Source organism: Oncorhynchus keta, chromosome 30 (assembly GCF_023373465.1).
Source record: "Oncorhynchus keta strain PuntledgeMale-10-30-2019 chromosome 30, Oket_V2, whole genome shotgun sequence".
Classification (NCBI taxonomy): Eukaryota; Metazoa; Chordata; class Actinopteri; order Salmoniformes; family Salmonidae; genus Oncorhynchus; species Oncorhynchus keta.
In genome coordinates, this window is record NC_068450.1 from 31802909 (window position 1) to 31823434 (window position 20526).

The window sequence follows — 20526 nt, forward strand, 5'->3', positions numbered from 1 at the left end:
CTAGCTGGACACCAGGCAGACCAAAGGAGTAAACTATCCACCCAGACACAGGTGCAGGGACGGGAAGAGGGCCAGTAGACAGAGGAGGGCCAGGAGCTTTTCTATTAAACATGACTTAAAAGCCATTCAACCACAGTACCCCTACCCAGCCACGTAGCTGCTGTCATGTGCGTGCGTGTGTGTGTGTGTGTGTGTGTGTGTGTGTGTGTGAGAGAGAGAGAGAGAGAGAGAGAGAGAGAGAGAGAGAGAGAGAGAGAGAGAGAGAGAGAGAGAGAGAGAGAGAGAGAGAGAGAGAGAGAGAGAGGCATGGAAGGATTGTTGTGTTGGCTTGACTGACCGTCTGCGGTTCTGTGGCGGTGAGAGAGAGAGTTGGGAGCGCAGAGCGGGCGTTGCTGCCGAAATCCCTGAGAAATGTTCGTTTTGGATCCGAGTCCATGCTTACATACCGCCCTCCCACTTTTCAAGCGGACTGTCTCTCACTCTCCGTTTCATTTTCCCCTATTAAGGTTGAACTTATGAGTTATGAAACAAAGTCAAAATACATAACTTTTTAAAGCCATATATATAATTATTTACTTTGAGGGTCTGCTCTGCTAGTCGTGCCCCCCACCCTCCTCTCTTCCCGCTCTTGCGGTCTCGCCCCACCATGGGTCCAGGGCAGAGGGGTGGCAGTGGTCGGGTTTCTCTTTCACTGAGGCGATGCGTAATCTGAGGGCAAAAGTAACTCGCCTCTTTTATTCCCCAGGGAGTTGTGAAAGGTGGCAAAAGAGCACAGTATTTTGTGGAGATTTGTAAAAACTCAGCCTTGTTTCCCCTTCCCCCTTACTTGCAGCCAGTGACATGTCCAACACGGTTTTGCCGGAGTTGGTCGGCATCACATAGCGACTGAATGATCTAATTTTGATCCATTAAGTGTGTGTGTGAGAGAGTGGGTGCGGATAGAGAGCAGCAGAGGGAGAGGTGGCTGGTGGTGGGAAGGAGGGAGGGAGCGGTGGATTGATCCACGGCTGTTAAAATCTTGTTCTGTTTTTTTCTTGGAGTGAGGTTTGTGCCTGACGACTGACTCGCCTATCCCATACATCAATCCCATCCACGGTAAAGACAAGCTTTTTTGCGGAAGGAAAATATATATATATATTTTTTTAAAGCGAAAACCAACATATATGTTGGAGCTGGAGAAAAGCCGCAGCTGTGTCCTTTTTGTGTTTTCCTCTCGCCACTGATTGGAAGAAGGAAACAGAGAGAGGGAGAGAAGGTGCAGGTTCTTGGATCGATTTGTCAATGTGATTAGGTAAACGTCGTTTCAAGTGCACGCATTCACTTTACCCTTATTTCTTTACCAACAGAAGTATACCCGTTTCTTCTGTTCTGCAACGCTCGGATCTTTGTACCAGCCATATATACACGTTGTTGTTTTTTCAGGAAAACTGCTAACTTTCTATTTAAAAAAAAAAAGAAATATCAGATTGCTTTTTTCCCCTTTCAAACAGTTTCGAGGTGATGTAATCGTTCTGTGTTTTGGTTGGTATTGTGTCGGAGCTCTGGGAGGACTGCAGCCAGGCAACTTGCGGCTGAGACAGACGGGGAAGTCAGGGAAATCAGGTGCAAAGAGTGGCTTTCATTTCCGTGCTGTCGCGGGTGGCTGGGTCCGCCACCCAGTCACAGCTGTTCCCATCCTCTCCAATTCCCCCTTCCTCTATCACTACATCCCTCCTCTCTCTCACTCCCCCTCCCTCTATCACTACATCCCTCCTCTCTCTCACTCCCCCTCCCTCTATCACTACATCCCTCCTCTCTCTCACTCCCCCTCCCTCTATCACTACATCCCTCCTCTCTCTCACTCCCCCTCCCTCTATCACTACATCCCTCCTCTCTCTCACTCCCCCTCCCTCTATCACTACATCCCTCCTCTCTCTCTCACTCCCCTCACCTCTATCACTACATCCCTCCTCTCTCTCACTCCCCCTCACCTCTATCATTACATCCCTCCTCTCTCTCACTCCCCCTCCCTCTATCACTACATCCCTCCTCTCTCTCACTCCCCCCCACCTCTTCCCTTTCATTCAACTCTCTCCATCTCCCTCTGAGCTGGACCGCTCCGGGCTTTTCTCCTCTCTACTGGACACTGTTGTTCGGTGTCCCCCGGGCCAGAGACTTCGTGACCCATCGTGCGGAAGTAGCCATGACCGAGCCCACCGTGCAGCACCCGGCGCCCGCAGAGCCCCCTTCTCCACGCCGCCCTCGCCTCCAGCCCGTCCAGGTACCCCGCCTCCCACAGCGCCTTACCTTGCCTCGCAGGGACTAGATACCTCTTTCTGCGTCTCATATCTTCAAATTCATCCAATGTGGAATTCTCCCAGAAGAAAGTTATTGACCTAGTATAAGCCTTATTGTAGCACCAAAACACCAGGACGAACGTGAATTACACATAACGTAGCAGGGGAGTCGATTGGACTTCCGCAGCTGTGAGCCGTGAAGGCGTTTTCACCTGTTCCTCTCAAGCCCGGAGGCTGCAGCTGTTTAATGTCCTAACCTCTCCCCGCGCTCCGCCCCTCCCCGCTCCACCAGCCATAGTGACAGCCAAGAAAGGTAGCCCTCTGGTCATAGTGGCACGGCCACCCCGCCCCGCACCGCCACACCCCAACCACCCACCGCAAGCGTCTGCCAACGAGAGTGTCCGCTGACTCTTTGACCCTCCACTCCATCCAGCGGATTATAAACACACAAGTGAACTCTCCGGACTGTCGGACCGGCTCTGACCGACAAGGAGACTGACTCTGGGCGAAGTTCCGTAGTGGAGGGGGGAAGAGATGCGGTCCCTTCTCTCCACGATCGCTGTCTTGTAAGTCTCTCTAACAACACATTTCTCAATAATGTTATTGATATATAAAACAACTTATGTTTCAGTCATATATATATATAAGACTCAAACATAAATAGCTTTATATATATAGGGTTTCTCTGGCTATTTATTTGACTATCTCTTCCCACATGTCACCATAGAAACGTTTCAAGATAGGTCAGGTTGTGATTGGCAAACGTTTCAGTGTCACTGGGTTAGAGTTTGGGCTACGCCACTCGGACATGTCATAAACACCTTTATAACCCTTATTGCTGGTGTTGTTGATGTTGACCAATTCAATTGGACCTCGGTTTATATGAAGTAGAGTACAGTAATTGGATTTAATCATAGTCTACACACTATAGCAAACATTCATTGGCTCATAGGCTACAACAATATCTAATGGAATAGGAAAATGTTGACATGCCAACTGCCACTGTGTTAAAGGATAGAGTGGAGTGCCTGCGGTTGACTATTTGAGGTGTGTCCCGTTAAAAGCCAGGAATTTATTTGTCTTTCTTTGTGTCGGCTGTATTTCTCCCAGATGGCAGTCATCTCCAGATAGTTCTCATTCCCTTGCTCAGACAACCTGTACAGGTCTCTCTCTCTCTCTCTCTCTCTCTCTCTCTCTCTCTCTCTCTCTCTCTCTCTCTCTCTCTCTCTCTCTCTCTCTCTCTCTCTCTCTCTCTCTCTCTCTCTCTCTCTCTCTCTCTCTCTCTCTCTCTCTCTCTCTCATATTGATGTGAATCACACTGCTGCTCTCTCGTTAAGCTATTTACGATTTACGTATTGTGGTTGTTGTGGATGGCTCTTCACGAATCAAAATGTGTATTTGAACCCAATGATGGTTTAATTCAAGAAGTTTAAGCTGCCTATCAATCATTGTTTTTGAAACCAGTGGACAGCCAGTGAAAAATGCGCTCTTGCGACAGCAGCATAGTGCGGATCCCAGCCTGTGGATAAAAGAAAATGTGATAAAAGAAATAAAAGCTGAAATGAATCATTCTCTCTACTATTATTCTGACATTTCACATAATTAAAATAAAGTGGTGACCCTAACTGACCTAAAATGGAATTTTAACTAGGATTAAATGTCAGGAATTGTGAAAAACTGAGTTTAAATGTATTTGGCTAAAGTGTATGTAAACTTCCGACTTCAACTGTATATATATATTATATATATATATATATATACTACCATTCAAACGTTTGGGGTAACTTAGAAATGCCCTTGTTTTTGAAATAAAATCACATTTTATGTCCATTAAAATAACATCAAATTGATCAGAAATACAGTGTAGATATTGTTAATGTTGTAAATTACTATTGTAGCTGGAAACGGCAGATCTTTTAAATGGAATATCTACATAGGTGTACAGAGGCCCATTATCAGCAACCGTCACTCCTGTGTTCCAATGGCACATTGTGTTAGCTAATCCAAGTTTATAAGGCTAATTGATCATGAGAAAACCTTTTTGCAATTATGTTAGCACCGCTGAAAACTGTTGTCTTGATTTAAAGGAGCAATAAAACTGGCCTTCTTTAGACTAGTTGAGTATCTGGAGCATCAGAATTTGTGGGTTCGATTACAGGCTCAAAATGAACAGAAACAAAGTAGTTTCTTCTGGAACTCATCAGTCTTTTCTTGTTCTGGGAAATGAAGGCAATTCCATGTGAGAAATTGCCAAGAAACTGAAGATCTCGTACAACACTGTGTACTACTACCTTCACAGAACAGCGCAAACTGGCTACAGCCAGAATAGAAAGAGGAGTGGGAGGCCCCGGTGCACAACTGAGCAAGAGGACAAGTATATTAGAATGTCTAGTTTGAGAAACAGATGCCTCACAAGTCTTCAACTGGCAGATTCATTAAATAGATCCCGCAAAACAACAGTCTCAACGTCAACAGTGAAGATGCGACTCCAGGATGCTGGCCTTCCAGGCAGTTTCTCTGTCCGGTATCTGTGTTCTTTTGCCCATCTTAATCTTTTCTTTTTATTGGCCTATCTGAGACATGGCTTTTTCTTTGCAACTCTGCCTAGAAGACCAGCATCCCGGAGTCGCATCTTCACTGTTGACGTTGAGACTGGTGTTTAGCGAACACTATTTAATGAAGCTTCAAAAACAAGGACATTTCTAAGGGACCCCAAACTTTTGAACGGTAGTGTATATATATTTAAACTCAGCAAAAAAAATAAATGTCCTCTCACTATCAACTGTGTTTATTTTCAGCACACTTAACACATGTAAATATTTGTGTGAACATAAGATTCACCAACTGAGACATAAATTGAACAAGTTCCATAGACATGTGACTAACAGAAATTGAATAATATGTCCCTGAACAATGGGGAGGTCAAAATGAAAAGTAACAGTCAGTATCTGGTGTGGCCACCAGCTGCATTAAGTACTGCAGTGCATCTCCTCCTCCTGGACTGCACCAGATTTGCCAGTTCTTGCTGTTAGATGCTACCCCACTCTTCCACCAAGGCAGCTGCAAGTTCCCGGATATTTCTGGTTGGAATGGCCCTAGCCCTCACCATTCCTGTCTTGCAGGAAATCACGTACAGAATGAGCAGTATGGCTGGTGGCATTGTCATGGTGGAGGGTCATGTCAGGATGAACCTGCAATGAGGGAGGAGGATGTCTTCCCTCTAACCCACAGTATTGAGATTGCCTGCAATGACAACAATCTCAGTCCGATGATGCTGTGACACACCACTCCAGACCATGACGGACCCTCCACCTCCAAATCGATCCCGCACCAGAGTACAGGCCTCTGTGTTTCTGTGTTATGCTCATTCCTTCGACGATAAACGCGAATCCGACCATCACCCCTGGTGAGACAAAACCGCGACTAGTCAGTGAAGAGCACTTTTTGCCAGTCCTGTCTGGTCCAGCGACGGTGGGTTTGTGGCCATAGGCAATGTTGTTGCCGGTGATGTCTGGTGAGGACCTGCCTTACAACAGGCCTACAAGCCCTCAGTCCAGCCTCTCTCAGCCTATTGTGAACAGTCTGAGCACTGAGGGAGGGATTGTGTATTCCTGGTGTAACTCATGCACTTGTTGTTGCCATCCTGTACCTGTCCCGCAGGTGTAATGTTCAGATGTACCGATCCTGTGCAGGTGTTGTTACACGTGGTCTTCCACTGCGAGGACAACCAACTGTCCATCCTGTCTCCCTGTAGGGCTGTCTTAGGCGTCTCACAGTACAGACATTGCAATGTATTACCCTGGCCACATCTGCAGTCCTCATGCCTCCTTGCAGCATGCCTAAGGTACGTTCACACAGATGAGCAGGGACCCTGGGCATCTTTTGCGTTTTTTCAGTAGAAAGTCAGTAGAAAGGCCTCTTTAGTGTCCTAAGTTTTCATAACTGTGACATTAATTGCCTACCGTCTGTAAGCTGTTAGTGTCTTAACAACCGTTCCACAGGTGCATGTTCATTAATTGTTTATGGTTCATTGAACAAGCATGGGAAACATTGTTTAAACACTTTACAATGAAGATCTGCAAAGTTATATGGATTTTTACGAATTATCTTTGAAAGACAGGGTCCTGAAATAGGGACTTTTCTAATTGTTGCTGAGTTTATAAATACAGTACCAGTCAAAGGTTTGGACACACCTACTCATTCAAGGGTTTTTCTTTATTTTGACTATTTTCTACATTGTGGAATAGTAGTGAAGACATCAAAACTATGAACCAACACATGGAATCATGTGGTAACCAAAAAAATGTCGAACAACAGAATCTTCGAGGGTAGCCACCCTTTGCCATGACAGCTTTGTACACTCTTGGCTTTCTCTCAACCAGTTTCATGAGGTAGTCACTTGGAATGCATTTCAATTAACAGGTGTGCCTTGTTAATTTGCGGAATTTCTTTCCTTCTTAATGCATTTGAGCCAATCAGCTGTGTTGTGACAAGGTTGGGGGAGGAGGGGACCGCCACAGGAAAGGAAGACCCAGCGTTACCTCTGCTGCAGAGGATAAGTTCATTAGAGTTACCAGCCTCAGAAATTGCAGCCTAAAGAAATTGCAGCCGAGTTCAAGTAACAGACACATCTTAACATCATATGTTCATAGGAGACTGCGTGAATCAGGCCTTCATGGTTTATTTGCTGCAAAGAAACCATTACTAAAGGACACCAATAATAAGAAGAGACTTTCTTGGGCCAAGAAACACAAGCAATGGACTTAGACCGGTGGAAAAATGTCCTTTGCTTTGATGAGTCCAAATTTGAGATTTTTCTTTCCAACCGCCATGTCTTTGTGAGATGCAGAGTAGGTGAATTGATGATCTCGGCATGTGTGGTTCCCACTGTGAAGATTGGAGGAGGAGGTATGATGGTGTGGGGGTGCTTCCTTGGTGACATTGTCAGTGATTTATTTAGAATTCAAGGCGCACATGGCTACCACAGCACTCTGCAGAGATACACCATCCCATCTGGTTTGCACTTAGTGGGACTATACTTTTTTTTCTCAACTGGACAATGACCCAAAACACACCTCCAGGCTGTGTAAGGGCTATTTGACCAGGATGATTGAGATGGTTTGGGATGAGTTGGACAGCAGACTGTAGGAAAAGCAGCCAACAAGTGCTCAGCATATGTGGGAACTCCTTCAAGACTGTTGGAAAAGCATTCTTCAGGGAGCTGGTTGAGAGAACGCCAAGAGTGTGCAAAGCTGTCATCAAGGAAAAGGATGGCTACTTTGAAGAATCTTAAATGTAAAATATATTTTGATTTGTTTAAGACATTTTTGGTTACTACATGATTCCATATGTGTTATTTCATAGTTCTGATGTCTTCACTACTTTTCCACAATGTAGAAAATAATAAAACAAAAAATAAATAAAGTTGAATGAGTAGCTGTGTTCAAACCTTTGACTGGTACTGTATATATTTCCATTGATTCTTGAAGAATATAACTTAGATACTGTATGACTCATGAGCTTAGTTCAACTTTCACTCCCCATTAGAACCCAAAATATAAGCTTGTTTTTCTCCAATGTTTATAAACATTGTAAATGTAAACAAACACTGTATAGCCTCATAACATGGTTAAAACCATAATGTTGATATCATGGATGGTCAGTCCTTGCATCCATAGCTCTGTCTATTCATCTGAGAGTGGTTACATTTCTCCAGACCCATCCCTCAGCTTTTTACCAAAACAGAGGCGGGGCAACCATTTTGTTTCATCTGTGGATTGGCCCTTTAAACAGCAGCATGTTATCAAGATATCAAAGTGTCCCCAACGAAATGGTTAACAATAGGACTATAACAAATGCAGCATATTGCATTCATTTTTCACATGTAAATAGCATTTTTCAGTAACTCGCAATGCATGCCATTCCGTGAGCGCAGCATTTATTTTTAATCTCGAATCAATGAGGACAATCAGTCCTCCATGACAACAAAATCATAAACAACAGAATAGGGCTGACTAATATGTCCTCATTTGGGGGTTTATTCTCAGGTAAAACAATTTGGCTAATCTATACTTCCATATTTCCGAGTCCTATTTTTGAAGATCAAGGGGTTCAACATTTATTGGAATGACTGTAATTCTGATAACCAAAGTCTTTTAATGTAAAGATATCATTGAATCATGTTATTATATGTAGTAGAAAGCGATGGGTTAGTAGAAGTCTACATAACCAACCCATAAAGTAAAATGAAACATCCATATATGGCCAGCTACGTAAACTTTAACATAGATTTATCCTGCAATAGATGTCATTTAATTGGTAACATACATTTTTGTCTTCTTCTATAATGCCTCTTAAGGGGAATTTAATCTAAAAGTAACTGAATGTAATCAGATGGTTTGAGTAATCCAAAAGTTGTGTTGGTGATTACAATTCTGGACAGGTGAATAGTCACTGTAACAGATTACATTTAGGCAATAACCTTCCCAACCTTGTTGCCAAAGCAAGTGAAATATATAATAAACAAAAGTGAAATAAACAATAAAAAATGTACAGTAAACATTACACTCACAAAGGTACCAAAATAATAAAGACATTTTAAATGTCATATATATACAGTGTTGTAATGGTGTGCAAATAGTTTAAGTACAAAAGGGAAAATAATAAACATAAATATAGGTGGTATTTACAATGGTGTTTGTTCTTCACTAGTTGCCCTTTTCTTGTGGCAACAGGTCACACATCTTGCTGCTGTGATTGCACACTGTGGTATTTCACTCAACAGATATGAGAGTTTATCAAAATTAGATTTGTTTTCAAATTCTTTGCGGGCCTGTGTAATCTGAGGGAAATATGTGTCTCTAATATGGTCATACATTTGGCAGGAGGTTTGGAAGTGCAGCTCAGTTTCCACCTCATTTTGTGGGCATTGTTGCCATGGCCTGTCTTCTCTTGAGAGCCAGGTCTGCCTTCGGCGGCCTTTCTCAATAGCAAGGCTATGCTCATTGAGTCTGTACATAGTCACAGTGGTCAGGTATTCTGTCACTGTGTACTCTCTGTTTAGGCCCAAATAGCATTCTAGTTTGCTCAGTTTTTTCGTAAATTCTTTCAAATTTGTCAAGTAATTATATTTTTGCTTTCTCATGATTTGGTTGGTTCTAATTGTGTTGCTATCCTGGGGCTCTGTGGGGAATGTTTGTGTTTGTGAACAGAGCCCCAGGACCAGCTTGCTTAGGGGGCTCTTCTCCAGGTGCATTTCTCTGTAGGTCATGGCTTTGTTCTGGAAGGTTAGGGAATTTGGAAATCGCTTCCATTTAGGTGGTTGTAGAATTTAACAGCTATTTCCTGGATTTGGATAATTAGCGGGTATCGACCTAATTCTGCTCTGCGTTATGTTGTATATATTTTTGCAGAATTCTGCATGCAGTTTAAATTTGGTGTTTGTCCCATTTTGTGAATTATTGGTTGGTGAGCGGACCCCAAACCTTACAACCATAAACGGCAATGAGTTCTATAATTGATTCAAGTGTATTTTGTCAGATCCTAATTGGTATGTCGAATGTTATGTTCCTTTTGATGGCATAGAAGGCCCTTCTTGCCTTGTCTCGCAGATCGTTCACAGCTTTGTGGAAGTTACCTGTGGCGCTGATGTTTAGGCCGGGATATGTATTGATGTATTGTTTTGTGTGCTCTAGGGCAACGGTGTCTAGATGGAATTTGTATTCACCTTTTTTGGAACACCATTATTTTTGTCTTACTGAGATTTACTGTCAGGGCCCAGTTCTGACAGAATCTGTGCAGAAGATCTAGGTGCTGCTGTAGGCCTTCCTTGGTTGGGGACAGAAGCACCAGATCATCAACAAACAGTAGACATTTGACTTCAGATTCTAGTAGGGTGAGGCCCGTGTGCTGCAGATGGTTCTAGTACCCTCGCCAATTCCTTGATATATATGTTGAAGAGGGTGGGGCTTATGCTGCATCCCTGTCTCACCCTGCATCCCTGTTTTTTGCCAATTTTAACCGCACACTTGTTGTTTGTGTACATGGATTTTATAATGTTGTTTGTTTTTCCCCCAACACCACTTTCTATCAATTTGTATAGCAGACCCTCATGCCAAACTGAGTCTAAAGCTTTTTTGAAATCCACAAAGCACGAGAAGACTTTGCCTTTGTTTTGGTTTGTTTGTTTGTCAGTTAGGGTGTGCAGGGTGAATACATGGTCTGTTGTACGGTAAGTTGGTAAAAGCCAATTTGACATTTGCTCAGTACATTGTTTTCGCTGAGGAAATGTACGATTCTGCTGTTAAAGATAATGAAGAGGATTTTTCCAAAGTTGCTGTTGATGCATATCCCATGGCAGTTATTGGGGTCAAATTTGTCTCCATTTTTGTGGATTGGGATGATCAGTCCTTGGTTACAAATATTGGGGAAAATGCCAGAGCTGAGGATGATGTTAAAGAGTTTAAATATAATCTCTCTCTCATTTGAATTGGCCACACCCCACAGGAAGCAGAATGTCTTATTTATTTTACACATCACTACACATTTTTATTTTGACATCATGTGTGGTTTCCAATGTCAGGTAGCATTATATGGTTGAAACATTTCATTTTTAAAACTCGTTCTCCTAAAACAATTTGAAATAATTGCATACATTTCCCAGAAAATACATTTCCCAGAATGCATTAGATCAAACATTGCCATATGGAAGAGACAATTTAACATCTCATGACAATTGAAAAATACTCTATGATATGTTTATTTTTTGCATTAAAAAGTTGTAGATCATTTTGATAAAATTACTTGTCAAATGAAAGAGACTGTCATGTTTCACATCTCATCTGAATTGGTTTGTCTTTTTGACAAGATGGCGACAAAAGACCTGGTAGCCCTGTTTCTAGCTCCTAGCCAGCTCTGCAGTATTTTATGTGTGTGTGTGACATTTCCTACAGTATTTGCTTAGAATGTTTCTTGCATTATTAGCTTCAGCCGGAAATAACTTTTGGATATTAGATTGGCAGTCACTCACAAGCATTTCAAACAGATATGCAACTTCCCTGAACTCAATCCTTTGTTTGAACTTACCAAGGCAATTCCATTCATCCCAGGGGCTGCTCCAAGACGCTGTCACCTGAGAGGAGGAGTAAGAAGTTGGCTTCTTATTGACTCAGGAGGCGTGCATACCATCCATCGCTCCGAGTATACAGTATAACTTGCTAATGTTCAGTCCCTGGGACAATAAAGTAGACGAGCTCCAAAGAGACATCAGGGACTGTAACATACTCTGTTTTACGGAGTCTTGTCTCTCTTCCCGAAGAAAGAACTCTCCGGGAAAAAGAAAGGTGGAGGTGTATGTTTCATGATTAACCTCTGTTTTCAATTTTCACCTGAAATGATATACTCAAATCTAACTGCCTGTAGCTCAGGCCCTGAAGCAACGATATGCATATTCTTGGTACCATTTGAAAGGAAACACTTTGAAGTTCGTGGTAATGTAAAATGAATGTACAGTAGGAGAATATAACACAATAGATCTGGTTAAAGATAATACAAAGAAAAAAAAAAACTGTTCTTTTGTATTTTTTTGTACCATAATCTTTGAAATGCAAGAGAAAGGCCATAATGTATTATTCCAGCCCAGGTGTACTATGCAGTGTGTGTGCAAACGTTTTAAACTGATCCAATGAAACATTGCATTTCTGTTTAAAAATTTGTATCAAGACTGCCCAAATATGCTTATTGTTTATTAATAACTTTTATGTTCAAAATTGTGCACTCTCTTCAAACAATAGCATGGTATTATTTCACTGTAATAGCTACTGTAAATTGGACAGTGTAGTTAGATTAACAAGAATTTAAGCTTTCTGCCAATATCAGATATGTCTATGTCCTGTGATTTTTTTCTGTTACTTACAACCTTATGCTAATCACATTAGCCTATGTTAGTTCAACTGTCCCATGGAAGTGACGCTGATCCCGAATAATTTTAATACTACCCATTGTGTGATTGTGGAAACACACAGGAATTTAAGTTCTTTTGTCCTCCCGACCTGGATTATCAAATGCCGACCGCATTACCTCCCAAGATAATTCTCTCAAGGAACTACACTGGACTTTGTACAAACTGGAAACCGCATATCCTGAGGCTGCATAAATGTACTGGAGATTTTCTGGAAATTTGAATAAAGAAAATCTGAGGAAAACACTACCAAGGTTCTTTCAACATATCTCCTGTGCACTTTTGCCCATTGCTACTACCCCCTCTGGGACGGGGACAAGGCCCTCCCTTTGGTAAATCAGATCATGCCACTATTTGGATTCAACTCTACTATAGGCAGAAACTTAAACAGGAAGTAAACATGATAAGGACTGTTAAATGTTGGTCAGACCAATTGGAATCTACGCTTCAAGATTGTTTTGATCACACGGTCTGGGATATGTTCCAGGTTGCCTTTGAGAATAGCATTGATGTATACACTGACTTGGTGACTGAGTTAATCAGGAAGTGCATAGAGGATGTTGTTCCCACTGTGACGATCAGAACTTATCCAAGTCAAAAACCATAGATAGATGGCACCATTTGTGCAAAACTGAAAACTCGAACCACCGCATTTAACCACAGCAAGGTGACTGGGGACAAGGACGTATACAAACAGAGCAGCTAAGCCCTCCGTAAGGCAATCAAACATGCAAAACGACAGTACAGGGATGAAGTGGAGTCGCAATTAAACGGCTCAGACACGAGACGTATGTGGCAGGAACACAAGACAATCCCAGGATATAAAGGGAAACCCAGCCACGTTGCGGAGACTGATGCCCTTCTTCCGGACAAGCTAAATACCTTCTTTGCCCGCTTCGAGAAAAACACAAGGGATTTGAGCTCTCGTACTCCATGGCCTACTTGAGTAAGACGTTTAAGCGTGTTAACCCTCGTGAGACTGCCGGCCCAGGCCAGCAGGGATCTGAGCCGCGTTCTCAGAGCATATGTGCGGAGAGTTTACAGATATATTCAATCTCTCCCTATCCCATTTGTTTCAAGATGTCCACCATTGTTCCTGTACCCAAGAAAGCAAAGGTAACTGAACTAAATGACTATGGGCCTGTAGCATTCACTTCTGAAGAGGCTAGTTAAGGATCACATCACCTTCACCTTACCCAACACCCTAGACCCACTACAATGTGCATACAGCCCCAACAGATCCAAGGATGATGCAATCACCATCACTGCACACTACACACTGCCCTATTCCACCTGGACAAGATGAATATCTATGTAAGAATGCAGTTCATCGGCTACAGCTCAGCCTTCAATACCATAATGCCCTGCAAGCTCAACACTAAGCTCAGGGCCCTGGGAATGGCCCCCAGCCCTGTGTAACTGGGTCCTGGACTTCCTGACGGGCTGACTCCAGGTGGTGAAGATAGGCAACAACACCTCCGCTATGCTGATCTGCTAAAACGGGGCCCCACAGGGGTGTGTGCTCAGCCCTCTCCCATACTCCCTGTTCACCTATGACTGTGTGGCCACTCACGTCTCCAACTTAATCATCAAGTTTGCAGATGACACAACAGTGGTAAGCCTGATTACTAACAAGAGCACGCCCCCATCCACATCGACAGGGAGATGAAGCATTTGGGCTTGGCCCATAAGACCCTCACAAACTTCTACAGATGCACCATTGAGAGCATTCTGTCGGGCTGTATCACCGCCTGGTATGGCAATTGCACCATCCGCTACCACAGGGCTCTCCAGAGGATGCGGTGCGGTCAACCCAACTCATCATCGGGGGCACACTGCCTGCCCTCCAGGAAGGCTAAGAAGATCATCAAGGACCTCAGACACCTGAACCATGGCCTGTTCACCTCGCTACCATCTAGAAGGCAGATAGAGTACAGGTCTTAAAAATAAAGTAAAAATCTTCATCATTCTACACACAATACCCCATAACAACAAAGGGAAAACAGGTCTTTTGATATTAAAAATAAAAAACAGAAATACCTTATCTACATAAGTATTCAGACCCTTTGCTCTGAGACTCGAAATTGAGCTCAAGTGGATCCTGTTTCCATTGATCATCCTTGAGATGTTTCTACAACTTCATTGAAGTCCACCTGTAACTAAATTCAATTGATTCGACATGATTTGGAAAGGCACACACCTGTCTATATAAAGGTCCAACTGTTGACAGTGCATGTCAGAGCAAAAACCATTCCATGAGGTCGAAGGAATTGTCCATAGAGCTCTGAGACAGGATTGTGTCGAGGCACATATCTGGGGAAGGGTACCAAAACTTTTCTGCAGCATTGAAAGTCCCCAAAAACACAGTGGCCTCCATCATTCTTAAATGGAAAGTGTTTGGAACCACCAAGACTCATCCCAGAGCTGGTCGCCCGGCCAAACTGAGCAATTGGAGGAGAAGGGCCTTGGTCAGGGAGGTGACCAAGAACCCGATGTTCAATCTGACAGAGCTCCAGAGTTCCTCTGTGGAGTTGGAGAACCTTCCAGAAGGACAACCATCTCTGCAGCACTCCACCAATCAGGCCTTTTTGGTAGAGTGGCCAGACAGAAGCCACTCCTCAGTAAAAGGCACATGACAGCCCGATTGGTTTGCCAAAAGGCACCTAAAGACTCTCAGACCATGAAAAACAAGATTCTCTGGTCTGATGAAACCGAGATTGAACTCTTTGGCCTGAATGCCAAGCGTCACCTCTGGAGGAAACCTGGCACCGTCCCTGCAATGAAGCATGGTGGTGGCAGCGTTTTTTAGCCACATGGAGTGGGAGACTAGTGAGGTTCGAGGGAAAGATGAAAAGAGCTAAGTCCTTGATGAAAACCTGCTCCAGAGCGCGCAGGACCTCAGACTGGGGCTAAGGTTCACCTTCCAACAGGACAAGAGACGCTAAGCACACAGCCAAGACAATGCAGGAGTGGCTTCTGGAGAAGTCTCTAAATGTCCTTGAGTGGCCCATCCAGAGCACGGACTTGAACCCAATCAAACATCTCTGGAGAGACCTGAAGATAGCTGTACAGCAATGCTCCCCATCCAACCTGACAGAGCTTGAGAGGACCTGCAGAGAAGAATGGAAGAAACTTCCAAAATACAGGTGTGCCAAGCTTGTAGCGTCATGCCCAAGAAGACTCATAGCTGTAATCGCTGCCAAAGGTGCTAAAACAAAGTATTGAGTAAAGGGTCTGAATACTTATGTAAATGCAATATTTCAGGTTTATTTTATATTTTTTAAAACCTGTGTTTGCTTTGTCATTATGGGATATTGTGTATAGATTGATAAGGTAAAAACAATTTAATCAATTTTAGAATAAGGCTGTCAGGTAACAAAATGTGGAAAAAGTCAAGGGGTCTGAATACTTTCCGAATGCACTGTACATAGTCACTGAACACGGATCACAATAATGTTTACATACTGTTTTACCCATTTTATTCTGTATGTTTATACACTGAGTGTACAAAACATGAGGAACACAATGCTTTTTCCATGACGGACTGACCGACCAGGGGAATCCAAGTGTAAGCTATGATCCCTTATTGATGTCACCTGTTAAATCTGCTTCAAATCATTTCAGATAAAGGGGAGGACACAGGATTTGTTAACCTTGAGAAAATTGAGACATGGATTGTGTATGTGTACCATTCAACGGGTGATTGGACAAGACAAAAGATTTAAGTGCCTTTGAACAGGGTATGGTAGTAGGTGCCAGGCGCACCGGTTTGTGTGTCAAAAACTGTATCGCTGCTGGGTTTTTCATGCTCAACTGTTTCCCGTGTATCAAGACTGGTCCACCACCCAAAGGACATCCAGCCAACTTGACACAACTGTGGGAAGCATTGGAGTCAACATGGGCCAGCATCCCCGTGGAACGCTTTTGACACCATGCTTGACTAATTGAGGCTGTTCTGAGGGCAAAAGGGGGAGCAAATCAATATTAGTAAGGTGTTGTTAATGTTTTGTACACTCAGTGTACTGTATTCTAGTCAAGGCTTATCTCATACTGCTGTATGCAACTTCTCTATTCATATACCGTCCATACACACCATCCTTTATAACTTACTGCTGTACACACAGCAGAAATTCCAAATTGAGTCCAACCCTTCTCGACACAAACATGGGTTCAATGGTCGAGCCTCTGACCACTGCTGCACGCTGGGGCCTATAGTGCTATTCTTCTAAAACTGCTGCTGCACACTGAGACCTATAGTGTTATTCCTCTAAGACCACTGCTGCACACTGAGACCACTGCTGCACGCTGGGGCCTATAGTGCTATTCTTCTAAAACTGCTGCTGCACAGTGAGTCCTATAGTGTTATTCCTCTAAGACCACTTCTGCACGCTGGGACCTATAGTGCTATTCTTCTGAAACTGCTGCTGTACGCTGGGACCTATAGTGCTATTCCTCTAAAACCACTGCTGCTGTACGCTGGGGCCTATAGTGCTATTCCTCTAAAACCACTGCTGCTGTACGCTGGGGCCTATAGTGCTATTCCTCTAAAACCACTGCTGCACGCTGGGGCCTATAGTGCTATTCCTCTAAAACCACTGCTGCTGTACGCTGGGGCCTATAGTGCTATTCTTCTGAAACTGCTGCTGTACGCTGGGACCTATAGTGCTATTCCTCTAAAACCACTGCTGCTGTACGCTGGGGCCTATAGTGCTATTCCTCTAAAACCACTGCTGCTGTACGCTGGGGCCTATAGTGCTATTCCTCTAAAACCACTGCTGCACACTGGGGCCTATAGTGCTATTCCTCTAAAACCACTGCTGCACGCTGAGACCTATAGTGCTATTCCTCTAAAACCACTACTGCTGTACGCTGGGGCCTATAGTGCTATTCTTCTAAAACCACTGCTGCACGCTGGGACCTATAGTGCTATTCTTCTAAAACCACTGCTGCTGTACGCTGGGGCCTATAGTGCTATTCTTCTAAAACCACTGCTGCACGCTGGGGCCTATAGTGCTATTCTTCTGAAACTACTGCTGCACGCTGGGGCCTATAGTGCTATTCCTCTAAAACCACTGCTGCACGCTGGGACCTATAGTGCTATTCTTCTGAAACTGCTGCTGCACGCTGGGACCTATAGTGCTATTCCTCTAAAACCACTGCTGCACGCTGAGACCTATAGTGCTATTCCTCTAAAACCACTGCTGCTGTACGCTGGGGCCTATAGTGCTATTCCTCTAAAACCACTGCTGCACGCTGAGACCTATAGTGCTATTCCTCTAAAACCACTACTGCTGTACGCTGGGGCCTATAGTGCTATTCTTCTAAAACCACTGCTGTACGCTGGGGCCTATAGTGCTACTCTTCTGAAACTGCTGCTGTACGCTGGGGCCTATAGTGCTATTCTTCTGAAACTACTGCTGCACGCTGGGGCCTATAGTGCTATTCTTCTGAAACTGCTGCTGCACGCTGGGACCTATAGTGCTATTCCTCTAAAACCACTGCTGCACGCTGGGACCTATAGTGCTATTCTTCTAAAACCACTGCTGCTGTACGCTGGGACCTATAGTGCTATTCTTCTAAAACCACTGCTGTACGCTGGGGCCTATAGTGCTATTCTTCTAAAACCACTGCTGTACGCTGGGGCCTATAGTGCTATTCTTCTAAAACCACTGCTGTACGCTGGGGCCTATAGTGCTATTCTTCTAAAACCACTGCTGCACGCTGGGGCCTATAGTGCTACTCCTCTAAAACCACTGCTGCACACTGGGGCCTATAGTGCTATTCTTCTAAAACCACTGCTGTACGCTGGGGCCTATAGTGCTATTCTTCTAAAACCACTGCTGTACGCTGGGGCCTATAGTGCTATTCCTCTAAAACCACTGCTGCTGTACGCTGGGGCCTATAGTGCTATTCTTCTAAAACCACTGCTGTACGCTGGGGCCTATAGTGCTATTCTTCTAAAACCACTGCTGTACGCTGGGGCCTATAGTGCTATTCTTCTAAAACCACTGCTGTACGCTGAGGCCTATAGTGCTATTCCTCTAAAACCACTGCTGCTGTACGCTGGGGCCTATAGTGCTATTCTTCTGAAACTGCTGCTGTACGCTGGGACCTATAGTGCTATTCCTCTAAAACCACTGCTGCTGTACGCTGGGGCCTATAATGCTATTCCTCTAAAACCACTGCTGCACCCTGGAGCCTATAGTGCTATTCCTCTAAAACCACTGCTGCTGTACGCTGGGGCCTATAATGCTATTCCTCTAAAACCACTGCTGCACCCTGGAGCCTATAGTGCTATTCTTCTGAAACTGCTGCTGCACGCTGGGACCTATAGTGCTATTCCTCTAAAACCACTGCTGCTGTACGCTGGGGCCTATAATGCTATTCCTCTAAAACCACTGCTGCACCCTGGAGCCTATAGTGCTATTCTTCTGAAACTGCTGCTGCACGCTGGGGCCTATAGTGCTATTCCTCTAAAACCACTGCTGCACCCTGGAGCCTATAGTGCTATTCGTCTGAAACTGCTGCTGCACGCTGGGGCCTATAGTGCTATTCCTCTAAAACCACTGCTGCACCCTGGAGCCTAATAGTGCTATTCGTCTGAAACTGCTGCTGCACGCTGGGACCTATAGTGCTATTCCTCTAAAACCACTGCTGCTGTACGCTGGGGCCTATAGTGCTATTCCTCTAAAACCACTGCTGCACGCTGGGGCCTATAGTGCTATTCTTCTAAAACCACTGCTGCACGCTGGGACCTATAGTGCTATTCTTCTAAAACCACTGCTGCTGTACGCTGGGGCCTATAGTGCTATTCCTCTAAAACCACTGCTGCACGCTGGGGCCTATTACTGCTGTTACCACCACTGGGACTTACTTCTCTGCTGCCTACTGTTCCTACTGTTCCGCGCTGAGGCCTACCACCCTAACCGTTTCTCAACACTGAGACCTACTATCTCAACCCACTGCTCCATTCTGCAGCCCACAACCTTCACCATTACTCCACGCTAGAGCGCCATAGTGAGGCCCACTATACCTTAAAGTCTATTTCACATGGGATACCTTCAGAGATGCAGGTTTACGATGTCAGCTACATGCTTTTTTTTGGCACAGGCCAAAAGTGTAACTAGGCTCTCCTTCTGTCCCTCTTCTAGAACTATACCGCCCTCATAATGTCTCTTCTACTCTCTCGCGTTGTTATTCTCCCCCTCTGCTTTTTCTCTTCTCTGCCATTCTCTGCTTTCTCTCTCTCTCTTTCTCACTGGCAAGGGAAAGACGATCAGTGCACTGTTGCATCGGAGGAGTTTGGCTTCTTGTGTGTTTGGGTTGGTGGGGTTTGTAGTATGTGGGTTGAGTGAGGTACATGAATCATCAGTTCTGTCATGCCATAGAATATGGGGACACCCCTCTTTCTCCAGACACTGTATATCTAGAGGAGGAGTATAATAATTCTCTCTCTCTCTCTCTCTCTCTCTCTCTCTCTCTCTCTCTCTCTCTCTCTCTCTCTCTCTCTCTCTCTCTCTCTCTCTCTCTCTCTCTCTCTCTCTCTCTCTCTCTCTCTCTCTCTCTCTCTCTCTCTCTCTCTCTCTCTCTCTCTCTCTCTCTCTCTCTCTCTCTCTCTCTCTCTCTCTCTCTCTCTCTCTCTCTCTCTCTCTCTCTCTCTCTCTCTCTCTCTCTCTCTCTCTCTCTCTCTCTCTCTCTCCTTCAGTCCTGCTGCCAGCGTGCGCACACATACACAACCTGCGCATCTGTGTGTGAGGCCATGACTGTGTGGGGGAGTCTCCTCCATCCCTAAACACTGAGCATATGGGAGAGGAGCGATACGGAGGGAAGGGGGAGGGAGGGGGTCGAGAGCTAGAACAGGGGTAGGGAGAGAGGGAGATATGGGAGAAGGACAAAGAGAGTGAACAGATAGAAGTGAAGAGGGAAACATATGTACTGCATTTGGGGTGATTCCATGCCACCATGGCCTAAAAATGTTTCACATAAAAACTTAATTGCGAGGAAGGATGTTTAACATGCTTTTTACATTTCAAAATCATGATGAAAGTGACCATATTTGGTCCTTTTTAGCAAAACTCCATATTTTAGAGAAGACTATTAGGAGTATAATGACACCGGGGTGTTTGTGGTCTGTATCATGTACACTTTCTTCAGGAATTTCTCAAAAATGTTTTGTGATACAAATGTAAAAAGCATATCAAACAGCCTTCCATGCTGACATGGAATCACCCATTTGTCAACACTTCACTTAACAAGCTTGCTACTCTGTCTCTGTGTTCTACACTACAACAC

The 20526-nt window shown here is 44.2% G+C and overlaps 1 protein-coding gene across 3 annotated transcripts in view; it reads left to right on the forward strand.

The window, feature by feature from the left end:
- Positions 1–983: 983 nt before the first annotated feature.
- The window catches only part of LOC118363399 (fibroblast growth factor 18-like), a 44890-nt gene continuing 25347 nt past the window's right edge, over positions 984–20526 (forward strand). For 2 of the 3 annotated variants that reach the window (XM_035744219.2, XM_035744220.2), the window contains exon 1: positions 984–2842. In XM_035744219.2, the coding sequence (XP_035600112.1) occupies positions 2811–2842 (32 nt within the window). In that variant the 5' untranslated portion in view covers positions 984–2810. The remainder of the gene's footprint in view (positions 2843–20526) is intronic. The other variant, XM_052488273.1, reaches the window with a different exon arrangement.